General features: G+C 56.6%; 6 protein-coding genes across 6 annotated transcripts; 3 read left to right on the forward strand and 3 right to left on the reverse strand.

Moving 5' to 3' along the window:
- Positions 1–548: 548 nt before the first annotated feature.
- FA10DRAFT_277162 (hypothetical protein) lies at positions 549–3773 on the reverse strand. The gene is made up of 5 exons (XM_025523361.1): positions 2169–3773; positions 1249–2108; positions 1011–1194; positions 879–954; positions 549–821 (listed from the first exon to the last, which is right to left on the reverse strand). The coding sequence occupies exons 1-5, from the start codon at positions 3716–3718 to the stop codon at positions 786–788; spliced, it is 2706 nt and encodes a 901-aa protein (XP_025380513.1). The 5' UTR covers positions 3719–3773; the 3' UTR covers positions 549–785.
- A 179-nt stretch (positions 3774–3952) lies between these two features.
- On the forward strand, positions 3953–4952 carry FA10DRAFT_282972 (ubiquinol-cytochrome c r; the record flags this gene model as incomplete). Its single annotated transcript, XM_025523805.1, has 3 exons — positions 3953–4005; positions 4070–4272; positions 4348–4952. 3 exons carry the CDS (start codon positions 3953–3955, stop codon positions 4950–4952), a joined length of 861 nt encoding a protein of 286 aa, XP_025380514.1.
- Positions 4953–4968: 16 nt separating this feature from the next.
- On the reverse strand, positions 4969–6781 carry FA10DRAFT_263980 (Adenylosuccinate synthetase). Its single transcript, XM_025520456.1, has 7 exons — positions 6678–6781; positions 6478–6618; positions 6320–6415; positions 6151–6256; positions 5906–6092; positions 5567–5845; positions 4969–5504 (listed from the first exon to the last, which is right to left on the reverse strand). Exons 1-7 carry the CDS (start codon positions 6757–6759, stop codon positions 5082–5084), a joined length of 1314 nt encoding a protein of 437 aa, XP_025380515.1. The 5' UTR covers positions 6760–6781; the 3' UTR covers positions 4969–5081.
- A 133-nt stretch (positions 6782–6914) lies between these two features.
- Positions 6915–8404, forward strand: FA10DRAFT_263981 (hypothetical protein). The gene is made up of 2 exons (XM_025520457.1): positions 6915–7465; positions 7526–8404. The coding sequence occupies exons 1-2, from the start codon at positions 6955–6957 to the stop codon at positions 8257–8259; spliced, it is 1245 nt and encodes a 414-aa protein (XP_025380516.1). The 5' UTR covers positions 6915–6954; the 3' UTR covers positions 8260–8404.
- A 787-nt stretch (positions 8405–9191) lies between these two features.
- FA10DRAFT_18863 (Not1-domain-containing protein) lies at positions 9192–16050 on the forward strand. Its single transcript, XM_025518354.1, has 3 exons — positions 9192–9231; positions 9290–9735; positions 9790–16050. The coding sequence occupies exons 2-3, from the start codon at positions 9443–9445 to the stop codon at positions 15854–15856; spliced, it is 6360 nt and encodes a 2119-aa protein (XP_025380517.1). The 5' UTR covers positions 9192–9231; positions 9290–9442; the 3' UTR covers positions 15857–16050.
- On the reverse strand, positions 15879–17598 carry FA10DRAFT_263982 (hypothetical protein). Its single transcript, XM_025520458.1, has one exon. The coding sequence runs from the start codon at positions 17358–17360 to the stop codon at positions 16266–16268; it is 1095 nt and encodes a 364-aa protein (XP_025380518.1). The 5' UTR covers positions 17361–17598; the 3' UTR covers positions 15879–16265.
- Positions 17599–18492: the final 894 nt, after the last annotated feature.

Raw genomic sequence — 18492 nt, forward strand, 5'->3', positions numbered from 1 at the left:
GCCTCACTTCAATGCACACTTGTCAAAGTGACGCCGGGGACGGGACAGGGAGGGAAAGAAAAGGCCGACCAGGTAAGGCAGGTCCTGGGAGATCGAAGGAGATCGACGCAGGCAGGAGACGAGTGTTGGTCAAATTTTTGTGGCATGCAAAGGAGGCGTCGGGCACTCGGCCAGTCTCCTAGCAGGTGTTGGAAACCAGCAGACGCGTCGGACGTGCTTGGCCACGAGCACAGTGGCCAGAACTCGCAGGGGCACGTTTGGAATATTTCGCAGCGGAGAGGAAAGGGTCGGCAATGACCACTTCAGATCGTTAGACTGCAATCAGTAATGCTGAGGTTGAGGGTCCTGACGCGAAATGCTGTCACTGTCTCTGCTACAAGCTGGAAAAGTGAAGAGATTAGAGCTGGCGGCTCTTGGGGATTAGGCAGCGTCTACGCAGAAACCGGTTAGATCTGCTCGTAGAATGGTGAGCAGAGGGCACAGGCGGGTGCTTCGCGGCTGGTGCTGAGATACAGAAAGCTTCGCTAAAGGTCTTCAGAGGCTGAAGAATAGGATATTGTGGTATTGGTTGGAAGGGGTGATTTGCGTAGATGAGACATCGTCGGGCATCTGCAACGCCCCGTGAGAGACGTTGAAGGTGAAGAAGAGAATTACAATACATGAAATCGGATCAGTACCGTGGGGTGTCGTGAAAGAGTCGTGACAGGCGCCCGAGAGCCGTATTCAAAGGAAATAACGGTTTCCACGCAAATTGTCCAGAGGAGAGCCATGAGGTACCTATAGTCTCAAATGGGCAATTCGGAAGAGTCTGGGCTTGTGAACTGAAAAGTACCAGTGTCAGCTAGAGATTGTACGAATGTTAAGGGCTCCCAACTCACAGCTTCTGCTGCCTTCTTGCAGTGTTGCTCTCCTCCAGCATCATCGATCGAGTAGCAGAGGTAGAGCGTATCGGCACTTTCGAACAAGGTCAGCTTTGGAAGGTCGCATCTGGCTTGTCGAGAAGGACTCACGCATTGCCGAGGACATCAGCGCACAGCCTCAAGGTCCAGTAGGGGACTAGAGCGCACATGACTCCGACCAAGGGTGCATCGGCGGGGACGTGCAGGTTATGAGCCGAAAAGAGAAATCCAGCGATACCAGCCAAGAAGCACAAGGCCAGTGTGGTAAGGTCCAAGATGAGGGTGATGACGAGGCCTGTACAAGCGAGCTGTGAGCGTGTGTGAAGCGTACAAGAGCGTAGACACTCACCATCCATGATTCCTTTGACGCTGTGACGAGTGACGAGACGTGATGAACGCCTTGCAGCAGCAGTGAAGCCCTCTCCGGTGATGCCAACATAAATGAGCGCATAATCGCTTAGACCCTGAAGCAGAGCACTGATGCCGGCAAGGACGGCAGCAACATGAGCGATTGGCTGCATCCAGCTCGGCCGGCCAGGCATTGATAGCTGTCGGCTGATCTTCCTTGCTGATGAGGCGACCAGCGCGGCCAGGCGGGCAAGCGTCAAAACTAAGGCAGATGCGCATACAGTACCCAAAGCCGACCCCATGGCTCGATTGAACGACGCCCGGACAATTTCGACCTGTGTTGGACCTTGGTGTGCCTCTTCGTCGCCGAGCCAATTGCCGGGTGCAGGACCGGGGATCGATGAAGACGACTCGTCCATTGTGCTGTCGTAGACTTGACTCTTGTCGCCAGTCTCGTCATCGTTGCGATGGAAGTACCAGTGCGACACGACGCCCGCGACAGTGACACGTTGAATGCCCCGAAGCGTGGACCACGTCCAGAGCCAGGCGCCCAATGTGGCCCATGCCAAGACTCGAGCCTTTGCGTCCGTTTGCCACACTTTGCCGCTCGATGCTTCGGCTGGCGTGCCGAGGTGGCCCAGCAGGAAAAGCCGAACGAGAACAGAGAGAAAGGGGACCGTGACGAGGAGAAAGACACCGAGAAGAACGCTTGAGAGGACTAGCAGCGCGGGGTGAGCGGCCACGATTGTGGCTGAAAGCTCTAAAACCGCGAGACTTCTGGCGAGCGCAGCCCTGCGCTTCCACACAGCTCGAGCAAATAGAACCGCAGCGAGCAGAGGAATCAGAGAGAGCACGCGGAGGCTGCGAAAGAACACGGTGAGCTGGGGTTCTGGCCATGGCGAAGGACATTTGCATGCTCACCCCGTAGTGCTCCAAGCGCCACCGGTCCACTTTTCGTCGTCGTATATGAAGCTGCCAGCAAAAGCCCACACCCAGCCGAGGCAGAGGACGAGGGGAATGCCGACGAGGCCGTAGCGAAGAACATGAGCGCCGCCGAAGCGAGAGATATTGCGGAGAAAGAAGAGGTTGGAGGCTGCAGCACCGGTGGAGAGCAGTGTGAGGAGAAAGAGGATGGGGACAGAACGGGTCAAGGTATAGTACGGCGATGGTCGTACGGAAGGATTCGAAGGTAACGCCGTGCTGGACTTCGCCCCAAGAGCCGCCCATCCGGCAAGGACCAGCGTGGCAAGGACAAAAGTCAACCAGAGTCCAAGGGCTGTTTTGTCTTTGTATTCTCGCCAATGAACGCTATTCCCCGGCGCAAACGGCGTCCAGCCTGATTTGGCGGGAGGGTGAGGGTAGTTGTAGATGTCGGCCGCAATCATGCGAGACGTGGCCCCCGTGAAAGCGCCAGGGGGACTGGGTTTTCCTTCAGACGTACCGGAGGAGATCAATGGCTCTCTCAGGCTGTGCTGTCGCCTCTGCTTTCGAGACAAGTCCCTCGAGGTGTCGGATCTCGTCGAAACCGATTTGTCGTCGTCGTCTTCATCATCATCGTCGTCATCGTCATCATAGAGCGAATAAGCATCACGTCTGCCTCTGCTTGCGCTCCGCGTGCCCCTCGCGCTATCCCGACGTCCCTCTTGTTCTGAATCGTCGTCGTAATCTTCATCCGAATACAAGCTGTCCTGTACCCGGCGGGTATTGCGTCCGATGGTGTGCGATGCGCTTGACATAGAGCTTGTCGAGTCAGCGGCGTGGGCAAGCCAGCCCTTGGACCGGGCAATCGTCTTTGGGGGAGGCGCTGTCGACTTTCCCTTCGACTTGTCAGTGAGCAGTGCGCGTCGTGGAGCGGCATGTACCGGTGACATTCGCGAAGTTTCAGGCGATTCTGAGCTTAAGGCGAGGTCTTCATGCCGTATGAACGGGTCCTCAATATCCGGATAGTCGCGCAGCTCCTTGACGAAGCTTGCAGGGGGGGTCTGCTCGCTGGCGCCCAAAAGCGAGTTGGATCCGGAACCCGAAACACCACCAGCGACACCAAGACCCACAACTCTCCGATTGTCCCGCAGAGAATCGTGGTCTTCATCCTCCTCGTCTTCATCGTAAATGTCCTCTGGGCCATTCTCCTCGTTCCCGTGCCTGGACTGAGATTGGCGGCCTTTGTGAGACGCGAATCGGCTCGCGCCGGTCAAATTCAGCACCGAATCTTTACCCTGGCCACGGCGACCAGGACCATTATGCCGTCTCTGCGCGCTGTTATGTTGTGCTTGCGCGCCGGCCTCCTCTTCCTCGTACTCCTGACCATAGAGATCGTCGGCCTCATCGTCTGGTGTGGAGAAGGGGCGCAGAGAGGTGGATGCCGACGGCTGCTGCTGAAACAACCTCGAGGACGAGGGCGCGACCGCAACTCCAGAAGAGAGAAAGCGCGAAGCATACGACGAAAAGGACGTCTGAGGCGCAGTCGACATCTCTCCTTCGGATGAGGGAGCGAGCGAGCGATAAGGTCGAGCTGAGTGATAGGAGCCCTGCATCATAGCCTGCAGCTGCATTGTTGACGCGCAAGTGGGTGACTTTTTTCGGCCGAAAAATGATCCCGCTACACGTGGCCCGCGGTTCGTTCCGGCTGCTTACAATGAGGTGTGGACTCATTTGCTCGCCGGCCTTCTCTCTCTGCCTTCTTTTTTCGACAACCACGCTCAACGATGGCTGCCGCGCCCGCCGCTCGTCTTGCCTCTCGCACGTTCATCAACCTTGCGTGGGTATCGGACGCTCGCCGCTCCGCTCGGGGATTTCCAGCTGACAGATGTTTTTACAAACAGGCCCACGGTCACGGCGTCTCCCGCTGGTGCGCCAATTGCCAATGGCTTGAACCTGGCGGCGCGTGCGCCCCATGACCCTCACGCTGAGGACCATGGCGCTCACGAGGGTGGTGCCGTCCGAGCTGACGTGTACCAGGTGCCCTCGTGGTCGGTGAAGACGTCGCTGCGTAACGGATCGCTCCAGTCGAAGACTGGCGTGAATGGTGCGTGGGCAAATTGCCCTACTTTTATCCCATCGGACTTCCTCAGGCTGACGAGAGAATCTGCAACGACTATAGCTCTGCCAAGCTCCGGAGGCTCGCCGCGCTACTTCAGCACGAGCGTGGCCAAGAAGCAGGGTGTGCCCGACTTTACGCCTTACCGCACCAACAATGTCGACGGCAACAAGGTCTTTTCCTACTTCATGGTCGGATCCATGGGTCTGATCGCCGCTTCGGGCGCCAAGGCGACCGTCTCGGACTTTCTCGCTTCGATGGCCCCTTCTTCGGACGTCCTTGCCCTGGCAAAGGTCGAGGTGGAGATGAACAACATCCCTGAAGGTAAAAACGCCATCATCAAGTGGCGTGGAAAGCCAGTCTTTGTCCGTCACCGCACGCAGGAGGAGATCGACGAGGCCAACAAGGTTGAGGTCAACTCGCTGCGAGACCCGCAAAAGGATTCGGACAGGGTCAAGCGGCCAGAATGGCTGGTCATGCTTGGCGTCTGCACCCACCTCGGTTGCGTCCCCATCGGCGAGGCTGGAGACTACGGCGGCTGGTACTGCCCGTGCCACGGATCCCACTACGATATCTCGGGTCGCATCCGTCGAGGACCTGCGCCGCTCAACCTTGAGGTGCCCGAGTACGACTTCAACGACGATGAGGGCAAGCTTATCATCGGTTGAGAATTTGAATGCTTAGATTTCCTTCTTCCACTCCTGGTGAAATGAATGGCAAAGAAAAGAAAAAAGGGATGCTTCGAGATTTGTGATTCTATTACTTAGTACGTCAAGACAACAACACAGACGAGCTTCTTAGTGCTTGATCATGGCTTCTCTTCCCGGTCCGACGCCGATCCACTTGATGGGGACATTGAGGAACTGTTCGATGAACTCGACGTATTTTCGGCACGTTTCTGGCAGCTCGTCGAAAGACGTGACCGAGGCAATGTCGCCCTGCCAGCCGGGCAGCGTTGTGTACTGCACCTCAACCTTGGCAAGTACCTCTAGGTCGGCGGGGAAGCTGGTCAGCTCCTTGCCGTTGCTCAGATAGCTCGTGGCCACCTTGATCTCCTTGAGGTTGTCCAGGACGTCGAGCTTGGTCAAATTAAGGCTCGTGTAGCCGTTGATCAGGCACGAGTAGCGGAGAACGACAAGGTCCAGCCAGCCGCATCTTCTTCTCCGACCCGTCGTCACACCGTACTCGGCGCCGACTTCTTGCATGTGCACGCCGATATCCTTCGTCGGGCACAAAGTCAGCAACTGCACAAGCGACGACTCTTCTCAAGAAGATAGCTCACATCGACTAATTCGGTGGGGAAAGGTCCGCCGCCGACTCGCGTCGTGTAGGCTTTTGCGACGCCAATGACATCGCCAATGGCCGTGGGCGGGATGCCAAGACCGGTGCACACGCCGCCGATGCTCGTCGAGGAACTGGTGACGAACGGATACGTTCCGAAGTCAAGATCGAGCATCAAGGCGTTTGCGCCCTCGACGAGAACCTTGCGGCCAGAGGCCAAAGCAGTGTGGATGAAAGTGACTCCATCAACAATGTAAGGGCGCAGTCGCTCCGCAAAGGCCTGCAACTTTCATCTCAGCATCGAACAATAAGAGAACATTGAGCAGACACGCTGGCGCACCTTGTAACGGGCAATCTCTCCCTCGGTGTCGTACTCAAAGTGGCCATAACGCTTGAAACGACCTTCAACGAGCTTGCGGAACTTGTTGGCAAAAAGCTCGCTGTCGTAGAGGTGATGCACGCGCAGACCTGAGCGCGAGGCCTTGGACGAATAGGCTGGGCCGATGCCCTTCTTAGTCGTGCCGATGCTGTCGAGGCAGGGTCAGTCTTGCTACTTGGCTTTGGACCACCGTGGCTCGTCCATACCTGCTTCCGCCCAGCTCGACTTCCTTGAGGCCGTCGACGACTTGATGAAAGTCAAAGACAAGATGAGCTCGGTCAGAAATGAACAAACGACCGTCGCAGTTGAGGCCTGGACATGGAAAATATCAGTGTTGAACACGTATTCCTCCAACGCATATGCCATCCAACGTACCTTTCTTCTGCAGCGTGTCGAGTTCGGCGAAGAAGGAGGGGACGTGAACGACAACGCCCGAACCGATGAAACCTGCACAGCGAGGATTGACGAGGCCTTTTTTGTTTTGTTCCAAGCGTCAGACGTGAACGGAGCAAAAGCTGGGGACCTGGACTCACCAGAGGGCAAGAGGTGGAAATCGAACTTGGTTTTCACCTTTTCCGGACCCATGTTGACCACGATAGTGTGTCCAGCGTTATTTCCTCCAGCGCATCGAGCGCAGACATCCATGTCACCGCTCAGGATGTCGGCCAGCTTGCCTGTATGCATGCGTCAGTCTCCTCACCTGCACATAGAAAAGTTTTAAGGCTGCACACACCTTTTCCTTCGTCTCCCCATTGCGATCCAAGCAACACGGTGGCTTTTGAGCCGCCCGTCGCGGGCTTGGGCATGGCCGCCATCTTTCTGTGTCTCGAAGTCGGTACCAAGAACTGCGAGAAGAATGCAGGGCGTGGTGACTAGGTTGTTCGGCCGATTTCGCCACGTGACTATTCCGGGGGAGACCGACGGACGGACAAAGGAGGTTGATTAAAGATGGATGGAGACTGCCCAAACACTGGGAAGCATGGCCGCAGATGCTGATTGTTGTCCCTTGAATGCTTCCACTACTGCTTCTTCTGAGCATTTTCGCCCTTCTCTGGAGCGAGCATGGCGTGCGCGGCTTCTGGACCCCACCGACAAAGGGCATTGCAACACTGACGCACTATGACCTGCCCGCCGATTACATTGCTTCTTGCGGTTGCGTCGGCCGATCGACTCGCTACCCCACAGCGGCCATCAATGCGCTGGCTTACGGAGGGACGACGTCCTTTGCGCCATCGTGTGGTGCCTGCTACTCTCTAAGTCTTCTGAACACGTCCTATTCGCCCCCACCTCCGGACGGAGATGGTATAGTGTATGCTCCTGGCGATTCCAAGGCGCCGACGGTCGTCGTCAAGATCACGGACTTGTGCCCTTTGGCACCCGGCTGGTGCAACGCAACGGAGACCAAGGGCAACACGCTCGGGAGCCTGGTCCACTTTGATCTCGCATGGCCTTCCAAGGGAATCAGCAAGGACTTTTTCCCCGGCGACCACGATTACGGCGTCTGGTGGTCTAGCTACGAACGTGAGTTTGGCCAGGGACCGCGAGGCACCTGTCATATATGCTGATCGTCGGTTTGAATAGGCGTCGACTGCAAGCAGTGGGCCGGTTACAATGACAGAGAGGCAGTGGGAAGCGATTGGCAACAGCAAGACAGCGCCTGTTGTCCTTCCGATCCAGCCTTTAGCTCCCTGGACAGTGTCGCTTCCATTTCTTCGACAGCCTCGGCTTCTTCTTCAACTTCAGCTTCTTTGCTCTCGTCGTCTTCATTGTCATCATCTCCCTCGACGTCATCTTCGCCCTCGTCGCTCTTGTCTTCCTCATCGTCGTCGTCGTCGTCTTCGAATTCGAGAGCGTCGAGAACGTCAATATCAAGCTCTCATGTGCCTCGGTCCCTGGCGCAATGCCCTGTCTCACGTCGTCGAAGGTCTGCAATTAATTTGCAATCTCGGGATGTCGCAAGCGCATTGGACCCTCAGTCACAAACGTGTCCATCCTACTCGGAAGTCCTCCAGGCGGGTCAGTCGCTTGCGGGCCTCGTGCCCAACACGTCCAATATCCTGAGCAAAAAGGACGACCACAGCAACGCTGCAATGAGCAACAATTTACATCGTCAGTCCATGGATCTCGGTCAGTGGATCAGCTGGCTCCTGGCGTCCAATCCTCCCAGCAAGATACACCAAGGTCGCAGACGAGCAAGCAGACGCGAAAGAGAAGCGTATGGCGCGAAAAGGAGATGTACAAAGAACCCGACGGCACCACAGAAGGACGAGGAGTTTTACGGAGACCCACCTCTATTGAAGAGAAGAGATCTCTAACGATTACATGCAGTGCAGTAGTAGAACAGCACGGTACATCACTTAGATTTCGGCTTTCAAGACTTGTCCCGTACCTCGTAAGCCACCTCATTCATACCCAAGCCAATTATCGCATATCAGAGATCAATGCAGTACTTAGCAAGCCTGAGTGGGTCTCAGAAAGCTCAGAGAGCTGGTGAAACTGTATCGAGCGAGCATAGTTCCAGCGGTAGTCACACGGTGAGGTACTCAACTGGGAAAGGAAGAAGTCAAACGTGTCTCCTGCACGTGAGTACCCCTCGTGGCATTTCCATCATCTTGCAACGGTCGCCGCATATGAAGCATTCGAAGAGCCTGCGTCTCCCCCACCCATCCAGCCTTTGCTTTGCTCTCCCTTCCGAAGCTCGACAGCGTCTAGCCAGCTCTGGAAGCCAGTCCTAGCGGCAAGGCGATCTCTCATCAACAGCAACACCAGCGGATGAGAATCGTCTGGCCAGCCTCTTTGGGAGAAACATCAGCTACGCGTGCTGGCAATTATTCGCTTTGCCCTTGTCGGGCGACCGACGATCAAGGTTTCGACTCTGGCCACTACCTGAACCTGGAGAGTGCCAGCCAATCTCATGGTGTAGGAGGCTAGCACCGACAACTTTCTGCATCGCTGTTTTCTTTCTCAAGACACGCCTCGCGCTTACTTTTGGAACCCTCATCGCTTCCTCTCGATTCGTGCATCCTGTAGCTTTAGCATTCCTTCTCTCTTTGTGTGAGTCTTTTTCTCACATTCTTACACCTGACCTCTGCTAACATGCCACTAGGCTATTCTCTTACGACATCAGAGCGTCGCACAGTGTAGACCGGCTGCTGCTCTCTCTGCGTTTCTCGTCTCGGCGCATTAGGCTCGAAGATCTTTGTGCTTGTACAGACCGACAGGACAAACGTTTCAGGGGATTAGAGGCAAAAGTAGCATCCATTGACGCTTCGCCAAGAGATACTTGGGTAAGTCGGGACATACATCGAGCAGCCTGAAGCGATGACAAGCTTACACTGCGTAAAGCAATTGTGAATTCAACAACGCCTTTGCCAGCTTACTGGAATTTGCTGAATCACTTTCGGGAAGTCGGGCTCCCACTGCAAAGCTCCGACGTACAGACCCGCCGACCTGGCTCGCGCGAGGGAAAAGGCCGACCTCGCCGCTCAGGCGGTGAGGATGATCCACGGCCATGCTCCCGGTGCCGGCAACGGTCCTGATGGAGGACCTTCAAGCTCGGCCGTCCTGGACTCAGCCCTAGACGCCCTGCGAGGCTTGGGAGGAAGCAGTCCCGGCAATGATCCGTCCATCTCGCAAATATCCTCCTTTCTCGTTACGCTTCTTTCTGATGCGCCCGCAGAGACACCTCTTCTCGAGAGGTTGCACCGCCGGGCGCTGGTGAAGGCTGTCATCGATGGAGTGGGACCCGATGCCTTCACGCAGATCCTGCATCATGCGCTTCCCAATTTGAGGTGAGAACACTCTTCTTCTAGTTCTTACAAGCACGCATACTGACTTCTATCCAGACTGCACCCTTCGAGGACGACTGCGGATCTTTTGATGGACATCGGTCCCAACGGCGTCGTCAACACCGAAGTGGTGCGGGCCATTCTGGCTCGATTTGGCTTCACAGAATCATCGGCTCCCTCGGAAGATGCGATAGCCGAGATTCTTGCCGGGCTCCTCTCCACACCGGGTGATCAGCTCGGTGGCCTGCCGCCGACGGACATGACGATGCTGGTCCAGGGCATCACCACATTTTCGCGCTTCGTCAGCTGGGCCCGTATCATTCACAGCCTTGACGAGCCAGAGGGTCTCGTCATCGCCCACGATGTCAGATGGGACTCTTTCGCCCGTGCAATCCTCGCTGCGCCCCAGGACGGCCACTTTACGGCCATTTCCGGTCTATGGGGCGCTTGGGCCCACCGAATTCGACAGCTCCAGATCCTCAACGGCCTCCTCTCGGTCGAGCCAGAGCTCTTCACCTTTGTCATGTTGCCCGGTCGCCGTGTCGTCACAGTCGACGAGGTAGCCTCGGCCAACAACACGGTCAAGAGCCAGGCAGCAAATGTCCAAGACAGCACTTGGAACGCGCTCGACCTCATTGAGACAATGGTTCAGGTGGCCGATTGGGATGAGGGAGACGTCAGGCAGGCTGTCGCTGCGCTTCTCGAAAAAGCCGTCAAGGCCAACGCCGACTTAGTCCTCATGGGTCTCATCCAGGTCCCGCGGCCCTGGAACGCAATCCACAACGAGCTGGTGACGAAGCTGCTGGCCATGTTCCTTGGCGGCCACTCAAGTCACCAGCTCGTTTTCTACCGCATTTGGCAGCTCAACCGCAACTTTCTTCTCAACGCGCTTCGCAACTACTATCAGGAGAATCCGAGGAACGTCGCCCGCGTCCTGGATGTGGCACAGGAGCTCAAGGTGCTCGATACGGTTCTCGACCTTGGGCCCTTCTTCTTTTCTCTTGAGGTGGCAGCTCTGGCCGCTAGGCGCGATTTCCTCAACCTGGAGAAATGGCTGCAGGACAACATCCAAAGGAACGGAAACGAGTTTATCAGGGCCGCTCTGGAGTTTCTGGATTCAAAGATCAAGGACGATCTCTCGAAGCCAGATCCCAACGCCGAGTCGACATCGATGCCGCTCACGGTGCAGAGCGTTGCCCTGTTTTTGCGGGTGCTGCGTTCCAATGGCGACAGTATGACGCCCGAGGAGATTGACTTCTTCAAGGTGGTTCGCAACCTCTGTCTCCAGCTTCATCCTCGTCTGATGAATCTTGCGCCTGGCACCGAAGGACAGGAGCCTGGCCTGCAAGTCGTCACGTTCCCACAAGACGTCCATAAAGAGACAGATGGATACTACCGGCAAATGTACGAGGGTCAAATCAGCATCGAGGATCTCATCAGCCTGCTTCAGCGGTCCAAGGTGTCGGAGGACCCCCGGGACCGACAGATCTTTGCATGCATGGTTCACACACTCTTTGACGAATACCGGTGTTTTGAGATGTACTACCCACCGAAGGAGCTCGGCATGACGGCCGTTGTCTTCGGCTCACTCATTCAGCACCAGCTCATTGATTTTATTCCTCTGGGAATCGCCATTCGCTATGTTCTGGACGCCCTACGAAGCCCTCCCGACTCCAACATGTTCCAATTTGGCCTGCAAGCACTTCTTCGCTTCGAAGAGCGCCTGCCGGAATGGCCTCAGCTGGGTCAGGCCCTTATGTCGCTACCGATTGCCCAACAAGGACACCCTGAGATCGCAAGGGTCGTAAGGGATGCCATGCAGGGTAATGGAGCGACCAACGGAAATGGCCAACAGCAAGTCAACGGCATCGTGGCTACTCGCGGAGAGGAACCTAAAGTCCCCTTCACGGCCATCAACGTCGATCCCTTGCATCACGAAATGGAGCCATCAGACCCCGACGAAGACACTTCAGACAAGCTCCTCTTCATTGTCAACAATCTCTCACCGAGCAACATCGATGCCAAGCTGGGCGATGCGCGCAAACTTCTGAAGCCGGAGCTTTACCACTGGTTCTCCTCGTATCTTGTCTTGCAGCGTATCAGCATCGAGCCCAACAACCATGGTCTCTATGCCCAGTTCCTCGACGGCATCAACGCCTCCTCGCTCTTTCGTCACGTCCTCCACGAAACATACGCGAAGGTCAAGATGCTCCTCAACTCGGATAAGACGGTGCAGTCTACAACAGAGCGTACTCTGCTCAAGAATCTAGGATCTTGGCTTGGAGGATTGACGGTGGCTCGCAACAAGCCCATCCGTCATCGCAACATCGCCTTCAAGGACCTCCTGATCCAGGGTTACGACAGCAATCGCCTGATCGTTGCGATTCCCTTTGTATGCAAAGTCTTGGAGCAGTGCTCGCGCTCCACCATCTTCTCGCCGCCCAACCCTTGGCTGCTGGCCGTCCTTCGGCTCCTCGTCGAGCTTTATCAATTTGCTGAGCTCAAGCTAAACCTCAAGTTTGAGATCGAGGTACTTTGCAAGAGCCTCAATATTGATCTCAAGGATATCCAGTCAACGACGATTCTTCGGACGCGGCCCCAAGAGCTAGCGGCTGCCCAGATGCAGCAGGTACAGCAACAACAGCAGCAGCAACAGCAACAACAGCTTCAGGCTCAACAAAGACAGCTTCAGCAGCAGCAGCAGCAACAGCAGCAGGTGCAAGCGCAACAGCAAGCTGCCGCCATTCTTCAAGGTCGCGGCGGCATGCAGCAGCAAGGCGGAGGTGGTGCCTTGGCTCAGGACCTCGAGCGACTCTCAATGGGTGGAAGCGGATACCCTGGCGCTCAAGGGGCTGCAGCATCGAGGCCTCAAGGTGCTCTGTTGGCCGGGTCCGGCAGTGCAGGAGGCTTGGGCGCCGCCACCAATGCTGCTGGCGGCGGTAATGCATCGGCGGTCGCCTCGATGGCTGTCGCGGAGACCATGAACTCGATGCTGCAAAGCTTGCCCCACTACCTCGTCTTCAGTCCTCAGGCCGCGATCTTTGCCAGCAACAACGCTCTCAAGCGTCTTGTCTGTGGCGCAATCGAGCGCGCTATCCGCGAGATCATTGCGCCTGTTGTCGAGCGATCCGTTACGATCGCATCGGTGTCGGCACGAGAGCTCATCACCAAGGACTTTTCGATGGAGAGCGACGAGAACAAGATGCGCAAAGCAGCCCACCAGATGGCTCAGAGCTTAGCAGGCAGCTTGGCTCTCGTGACGTGCAAGGAACCTCTTCGGTTGAGCATGTTCAATAACGCCAAGCAGCTTTTGCTCTCTAACGGCTTCACCGAACAGACCTTACCCGAGCAAGCCTTGCTTCTCGTCATTGGAGACAACCTCGAACTGGCCTGCTCTGTCGTCGAGCGAGTCGCTATGGCAAAGGCCATTCCGGAAATTGACGAAGGCCTGGCCAATGCCTACGCTTCTCGTCGCGAGCATCGACAGCGCGGAAGAGGCTATTACTGGGATGCAGCCGCTCTCACCACCTCTCAGTACGCCGCAACACTGCCCGACCTTCTTCGGCTCAAGCCTGACGGACTTCAGCCCCAGCAAATGCGTGTCTACGAGGAGTTCGACAAGATTCCTCGGGCTTCGCCTACGACTGAGCCGGCACCTGCACTGGTTGGCCCCAATGCCGCTGGCTCGCCCTCATTGGCCCATATGCCTGACGCTGCGGTTTCTTATGGAGTAGGTGCGCCTTCTGCCATGGCTGTTGCCGGTGCTGGTGGCGAGCAGGCGCACCTTGAAGGCCAGATGTTGAGCCGTCAGCAGAGCCTGGACAAGTTTACCGAGTGCATCAGCGAGCTGGAACGGCTGCTGCAGCAGGAGCACCAGGAGCAGCATGACCAAACATTGGCTACGTTACCTCCCAACCACGAGATTCGCCTGGTCGCTCGTCAGGTTCCCATCTTGGCGGCGCAATCGGTGTCGCGTGATGAGACCGCCCTGGCTTTCTCGCAAAAGGTGGTCCAGCTCCTTTACAAGACCGACTCAGACCTGGGGAGGGAGATCTACGTGATCCTCCTCGAAAGGCTCTGTGAGGTGTCGGTCAAAGTTGCAAAGGAGGTGACGGCTTGGCTTGTGTATGCGGAGGACGAACGCAAGTTCAATGTCGCCGTCACTGTCGGCCTCGTTCGCGCGGGCCTCATCAACATCGTTGAGCAAGATGTGCAGCTGGCCAAGATCGTCGTAAAAGAGTTCAAGCCTACCGTCGTTGATTTCGCATCCCAGTTTGCCTTGGCTTGCCTTGGCGAGCCGGCATGCGCGACAAAGAGCCAGCTCAGCAACACCATCGACGCGCTCACGCGGGCTGCTCAGCGTGGGAAGGCGACTGATTCGGCGTCGCAGTTCCTCTCGGAGCTCGAAGGCGGTCAGCTCAAGAGCAAAACGGACATTGGCAACTCTGCCTTGCGTGAGCAGCTCGCCTACTGCTTTGCAGAATGGGTCCGCCTCTTCCAGCACTCTCCCAATGCCGAGAAGTCCTTCATCGATTTCGTCACGCAGCTGCAAGATCAGGGTATCCTCAAAGGAGAGGAAATTTCGTCAATGTTCTTCCGCGTTTGCACCGAGGTGGGCGTCGACAGCTACATCAAGCAAAAGGCAGCCGGAGGATCGGTCGCCACGGGCATCTATGTGCCAATCGACGCCTTCTCCAAGCTCGTCGTCTTGATGATCAAGTACCACGCCGATCCGACGGGAACCAATAACGAGCAGGCCAAGGTGCACTATTTGACGAAGGTTCTTTCGATTGTCGTCTTGGTCCTGGCGCAGTCGCACGAAGAGCTTGGTCCCCACTTCCAGCAGAAGCCCTTCTTCCGCTTCTTTTCGAGCCTGCTCCATGATCTGCACCAGGCTGAGCCGAGCTTGCAAACGACGTACCTGCAGTCGCTCTTGGCCGTCGGCAACACCCTCAATACGCTCCAGCCCTCGTTCTTCCCCGGCTTCACCTTCTCGTGGATGACGCTCATCTCGCATCGCCTCTTCATGCCCAAATTGCTTGCGAGCGGCCTGGTTGACGGGCTCTGGGAAGAGGGACGCTCTGAAGGATGGGCGGCATACCACCGCCTCTTTGGTTCGCTTCTGCGCTTCCTCATGCCTTTCCTACGAACAGCCGAGCTCCGCGAGACGTCACGGAACCTGTACATGGGCACATTGAGGATTCTCCTCGTGCTGCTACACGACTTCCCCGAGTTCCTCAGCTCCTTCCACGCCAGCCTGTGCGACCTGATACCGACATCGTGCATCCAACTCAGGAACCTCATTCTGAGCTCCTACCCGCGAGAGCAGTTCGGTGTGGCGGGTCTTCCCGATGCCTTTACGCCTCGTCTCAAGATTGAGGAGCTGCCTCATGGGGACGAGTCGCCCATCATCCTCTCCGACTTCACCGGTGTCATTGCGCAGCAGCCTGACGACTTCAAGGCTGCCTTGGATGCCTACCTTGCCGAGGGCGGCCCAACGTCGTTCCTGTCTACGCTTCAGGATGCCGTCGTAACGCAGGGCGAGTACAACACTCCCTTGCTCAACGCCATCGTCCTGTACTCGGGCGTCAAGTCAATGGAGCAGCAGGGACGCACTTCGGACGCGGGCTTCCAGGTCATCGAGGGACTTCTGACGAGCCTTGACCCCGAGGGGCGGTACTTGACCGTGGGCGCTGTCTGCAACCAGCTCCGTGTTCCCAGCAAGCACACGGCCTACTACTCGTCGTTGATCCTCAACCTGTTTGAGCGGCATGAAGAGGTCCGTGAGGCCATCTTGCGGGTTCTGGTGGAACGTGTCATTGTCAACCGCCCCCACCCTTGGGGCTTGCTCGTGACGATGTTTGCGTTGCTGCGAAACGAGGAAGGTCGCTACCCTCTGCCACCCAACTGCCCGCTGGACATTGTCGAGCTTCTGCAGCACATGCGCGAGGGCCTACCCGGCGGCAACCGCAGCGCTTCGGCGTCTGCCGAGGGAACTTACCAGCAGCAATGGCTTCAACAACAAGAACAGGCTCAACCACCTCATCATCAGTTCGACCAGCATCCTCATCATCATCAACAACAACAACAACAACAATCGCAACAACAACAGCTTTCTGCATAGATGTTTTCTTCTCTTGCTCTCCCTCTACTGTCTCTTTCCTTTTGTTGTCACGTCCCACGCTTTTCCCTTCTTACGTTGTTGATGTCTCTTAATCTCTCTGGTCTATTCCTCAAATGTCGATCTTGTGTTGTCTTTTCTGCTTTTTTGTGCACGCCGCGATCAGCGTCAGGGTGCAGTCACGCCACGCGGGCAAGATGGTGGTGAGAGAGAGGTTGGATCAAGAGCAAGGAGAAAGATTGAGATGATGGAGTAAGAGAGTATGATTGAGATGGCTGATTGTCCTGCTTTGCAAACGAGAGAGATAGAGAGAAAGGGGGGAATGAAGCTACTCAGTGTTCCGTGACTTCCTCCTTTGCAGAGGCGGGGGCGCCTTACTAGCAGCGCACTGATGAGAAGGCAGACCGACACTTTAGTTGAGGAGCGAGTTGTCAATGCGGTAGGCGGGGAACGTCGTCCTTCCGCCGTGGGCGCCCTCGCCAAAGTAGGCGCCCGTGCCAAAGATGCCCGACTGGCCACCGTTCTTGCCCTCGACGATGCTGGTGAGGCTGTTGGAGTTGAACTCGTTTCGGGTAAACGTCTTGAACGTGACGCTGTTCCAGCCATCGGTGGATGCAAAGCTGTAGATCTGCGGAGCCTTTGCACCGACGAGGCGGTAGCCAGAGTTGTTCTGCGAGGGCACCGTCTTGATCTTTTCCGTGCCGTCGAGGCTGCCAAAGCTGCCGCGCACCGTGACGGCGTGCGCCGTGGGGGTGGCGTCGGAGAAGCGGAAGAGGGTGAGGGGCCGCGGGCCGCCAAAGGCGACGATGGCGTCAATGTCGGGCAGGTACGTCACGCCCGTGTAGCCGGGCCGCTGGCCGCCGTTGCCATTCTCCAGGAACCATGGCTCGACCGTCTTTCCGTCGGCGGACACCTTGGCGATGGCGGGGGCACCGAGGGCAAAGATGACGTACGAGTTGCCACTCTTGTCCTGGGCAGAGGCAACGTTGCCATAGGGACGCTTGCCGTACTTTGCTTGGAAGGCGGCCTGGACGGGACGCAGGTCGACGGACCAGAGCGGCTTGCTGTTGGCCGACAGGGGAAGGGAGAACGAGTGGAAGGAGCAGGGGCCCTGGTCGTGCACGGCGTCGAAGCGGAAGGCATCAGCGGGCTTGGCGACGGCGTAGAGCTTCGAGGCGCCGCGGATGTTGTCGAGGGAGAGGCCAGCCATCTGCTGGGATCCGTCGCCCGACGAAGAGACACCGTCAATCTTGACGTTGAAGTGCGACGAGTCGGTGCGCTTCCACGTCGAGATAAGGCCCTTCCAGAGGTTCGACTGGTAGTAGATCTGACGGTCCCAGTCATAGACACCGTCTTCGGGGTACAGGTTCTTGACGTTGACGTTGATGATGTCCGGCAGCGTGGCCCTCGAGCCGAGTTGCTCGACGGCTACATCTGCCTTGGGCACAGGCGCAGCGACCGAGAGGGAAGCTGCGACGAGAAACGAAAAGAAAGTGCTGGTCCGCATGTCTAAAGTGCTTTGTGAAGGAGGGTGGGGTGAGGAAGAGAGTGTGGAGAGAAGAGCAAGTCGAAGGGCGGGGGCGCCAAAACGACCGAAATGTGAAGGTGAACGAAAGGGGGAAAAGAGGGGGGAGAAAAGAGAGTAGTTCAACGAGTGTGTAACAGAGTAGCGACGGGCTCGTGTCTGCGACTGAACGGAGACAAGAGGGGATCCGGCGCGGTCAGGAAGGGGAGGAGATGGTGTTGGTGGTGAGGATGAGAATGACCCTACCTCCTCTCACCCACAACTAATACACTAGCAAAAGGAAAGTGAAATGCGATCGGCAACTTTCCTAAATTTCCCAAACTTCTACCGCACCGACGATTAATTTATTTTCGGAAAGGCATGGGCACGACATAATATTACAGCGGCAGAAGTCTACAGTCCCCCCATATAGGATCGAATGTGATCCATCATTGTCTCGTCTGGCGCATGGTCGCAACCTCCATCACCATCCTACCTCGTCTTCATCATTGGCGTTGCTGTGGCTGGGACGCAAGGTACCCCAGTTTTCTTTCCATCCTTTTCTTCTTCGCAATCCCGCGCCCTTCATCTTTCTCGCTCCCTACAACTGCTAGCTCTCCCCGCGCGTGCATGCGCTAGGGGCTTCTTTGTACGCGAGAGCAAAGAGGGACCTCTTTTCATCTTTTCCATTTTTATGCGCACAACCGACTTAAGCCATACAGCAATCGCCTCTTTTGTTTCCACTGCCCTTTCTTCGTCGAACGCCAAGCCCTTGGGTCTGTGAGAGTCCATTTCACCAATCATTGGTGCCATTCGAATGAGAAGTCTTAGTCCTGGGCAGACAAGGCAGTACAGGCCAATGTTGCCGGCTTCTGACTGATTTATCGAGGAGGCAGACTCGTCACAGCGCAGTCGTCCTGTCGTCAATTCGTGACCGAACATCTCGGTATCAACGAGCCGGTCCTCATTCGGCAGGCGTCTTGATTCTCTCTGGCTGGCCCCTTTGCGTTATGGCCAATTCTCACCTAAATTGTGTTTGAATTCTTCGGCGTGCGCGATTCGCCGCACTCATGCATAGCGCGCGTTGGAGTTCCTGGGTGTGCTATTTTGGAAAGCGAACGTTCTATAGAGACAC

The sequence above is a fragment of the Acaromyces ingoldii genome (assembly GCF_003144295.1).
Source record: "Acaromyces ingoldii strain MCA 4198 unplaced genomic scaffold FA10scaffold_1, whole genome shotgun sequence".
NCBI lineage: Eukaryota > Fungi > Basidiomycota > Exobasidiomycetes > Exobasidiales > Cryptobasidiaceae > Acaromyces > Acaromyces ingoldii.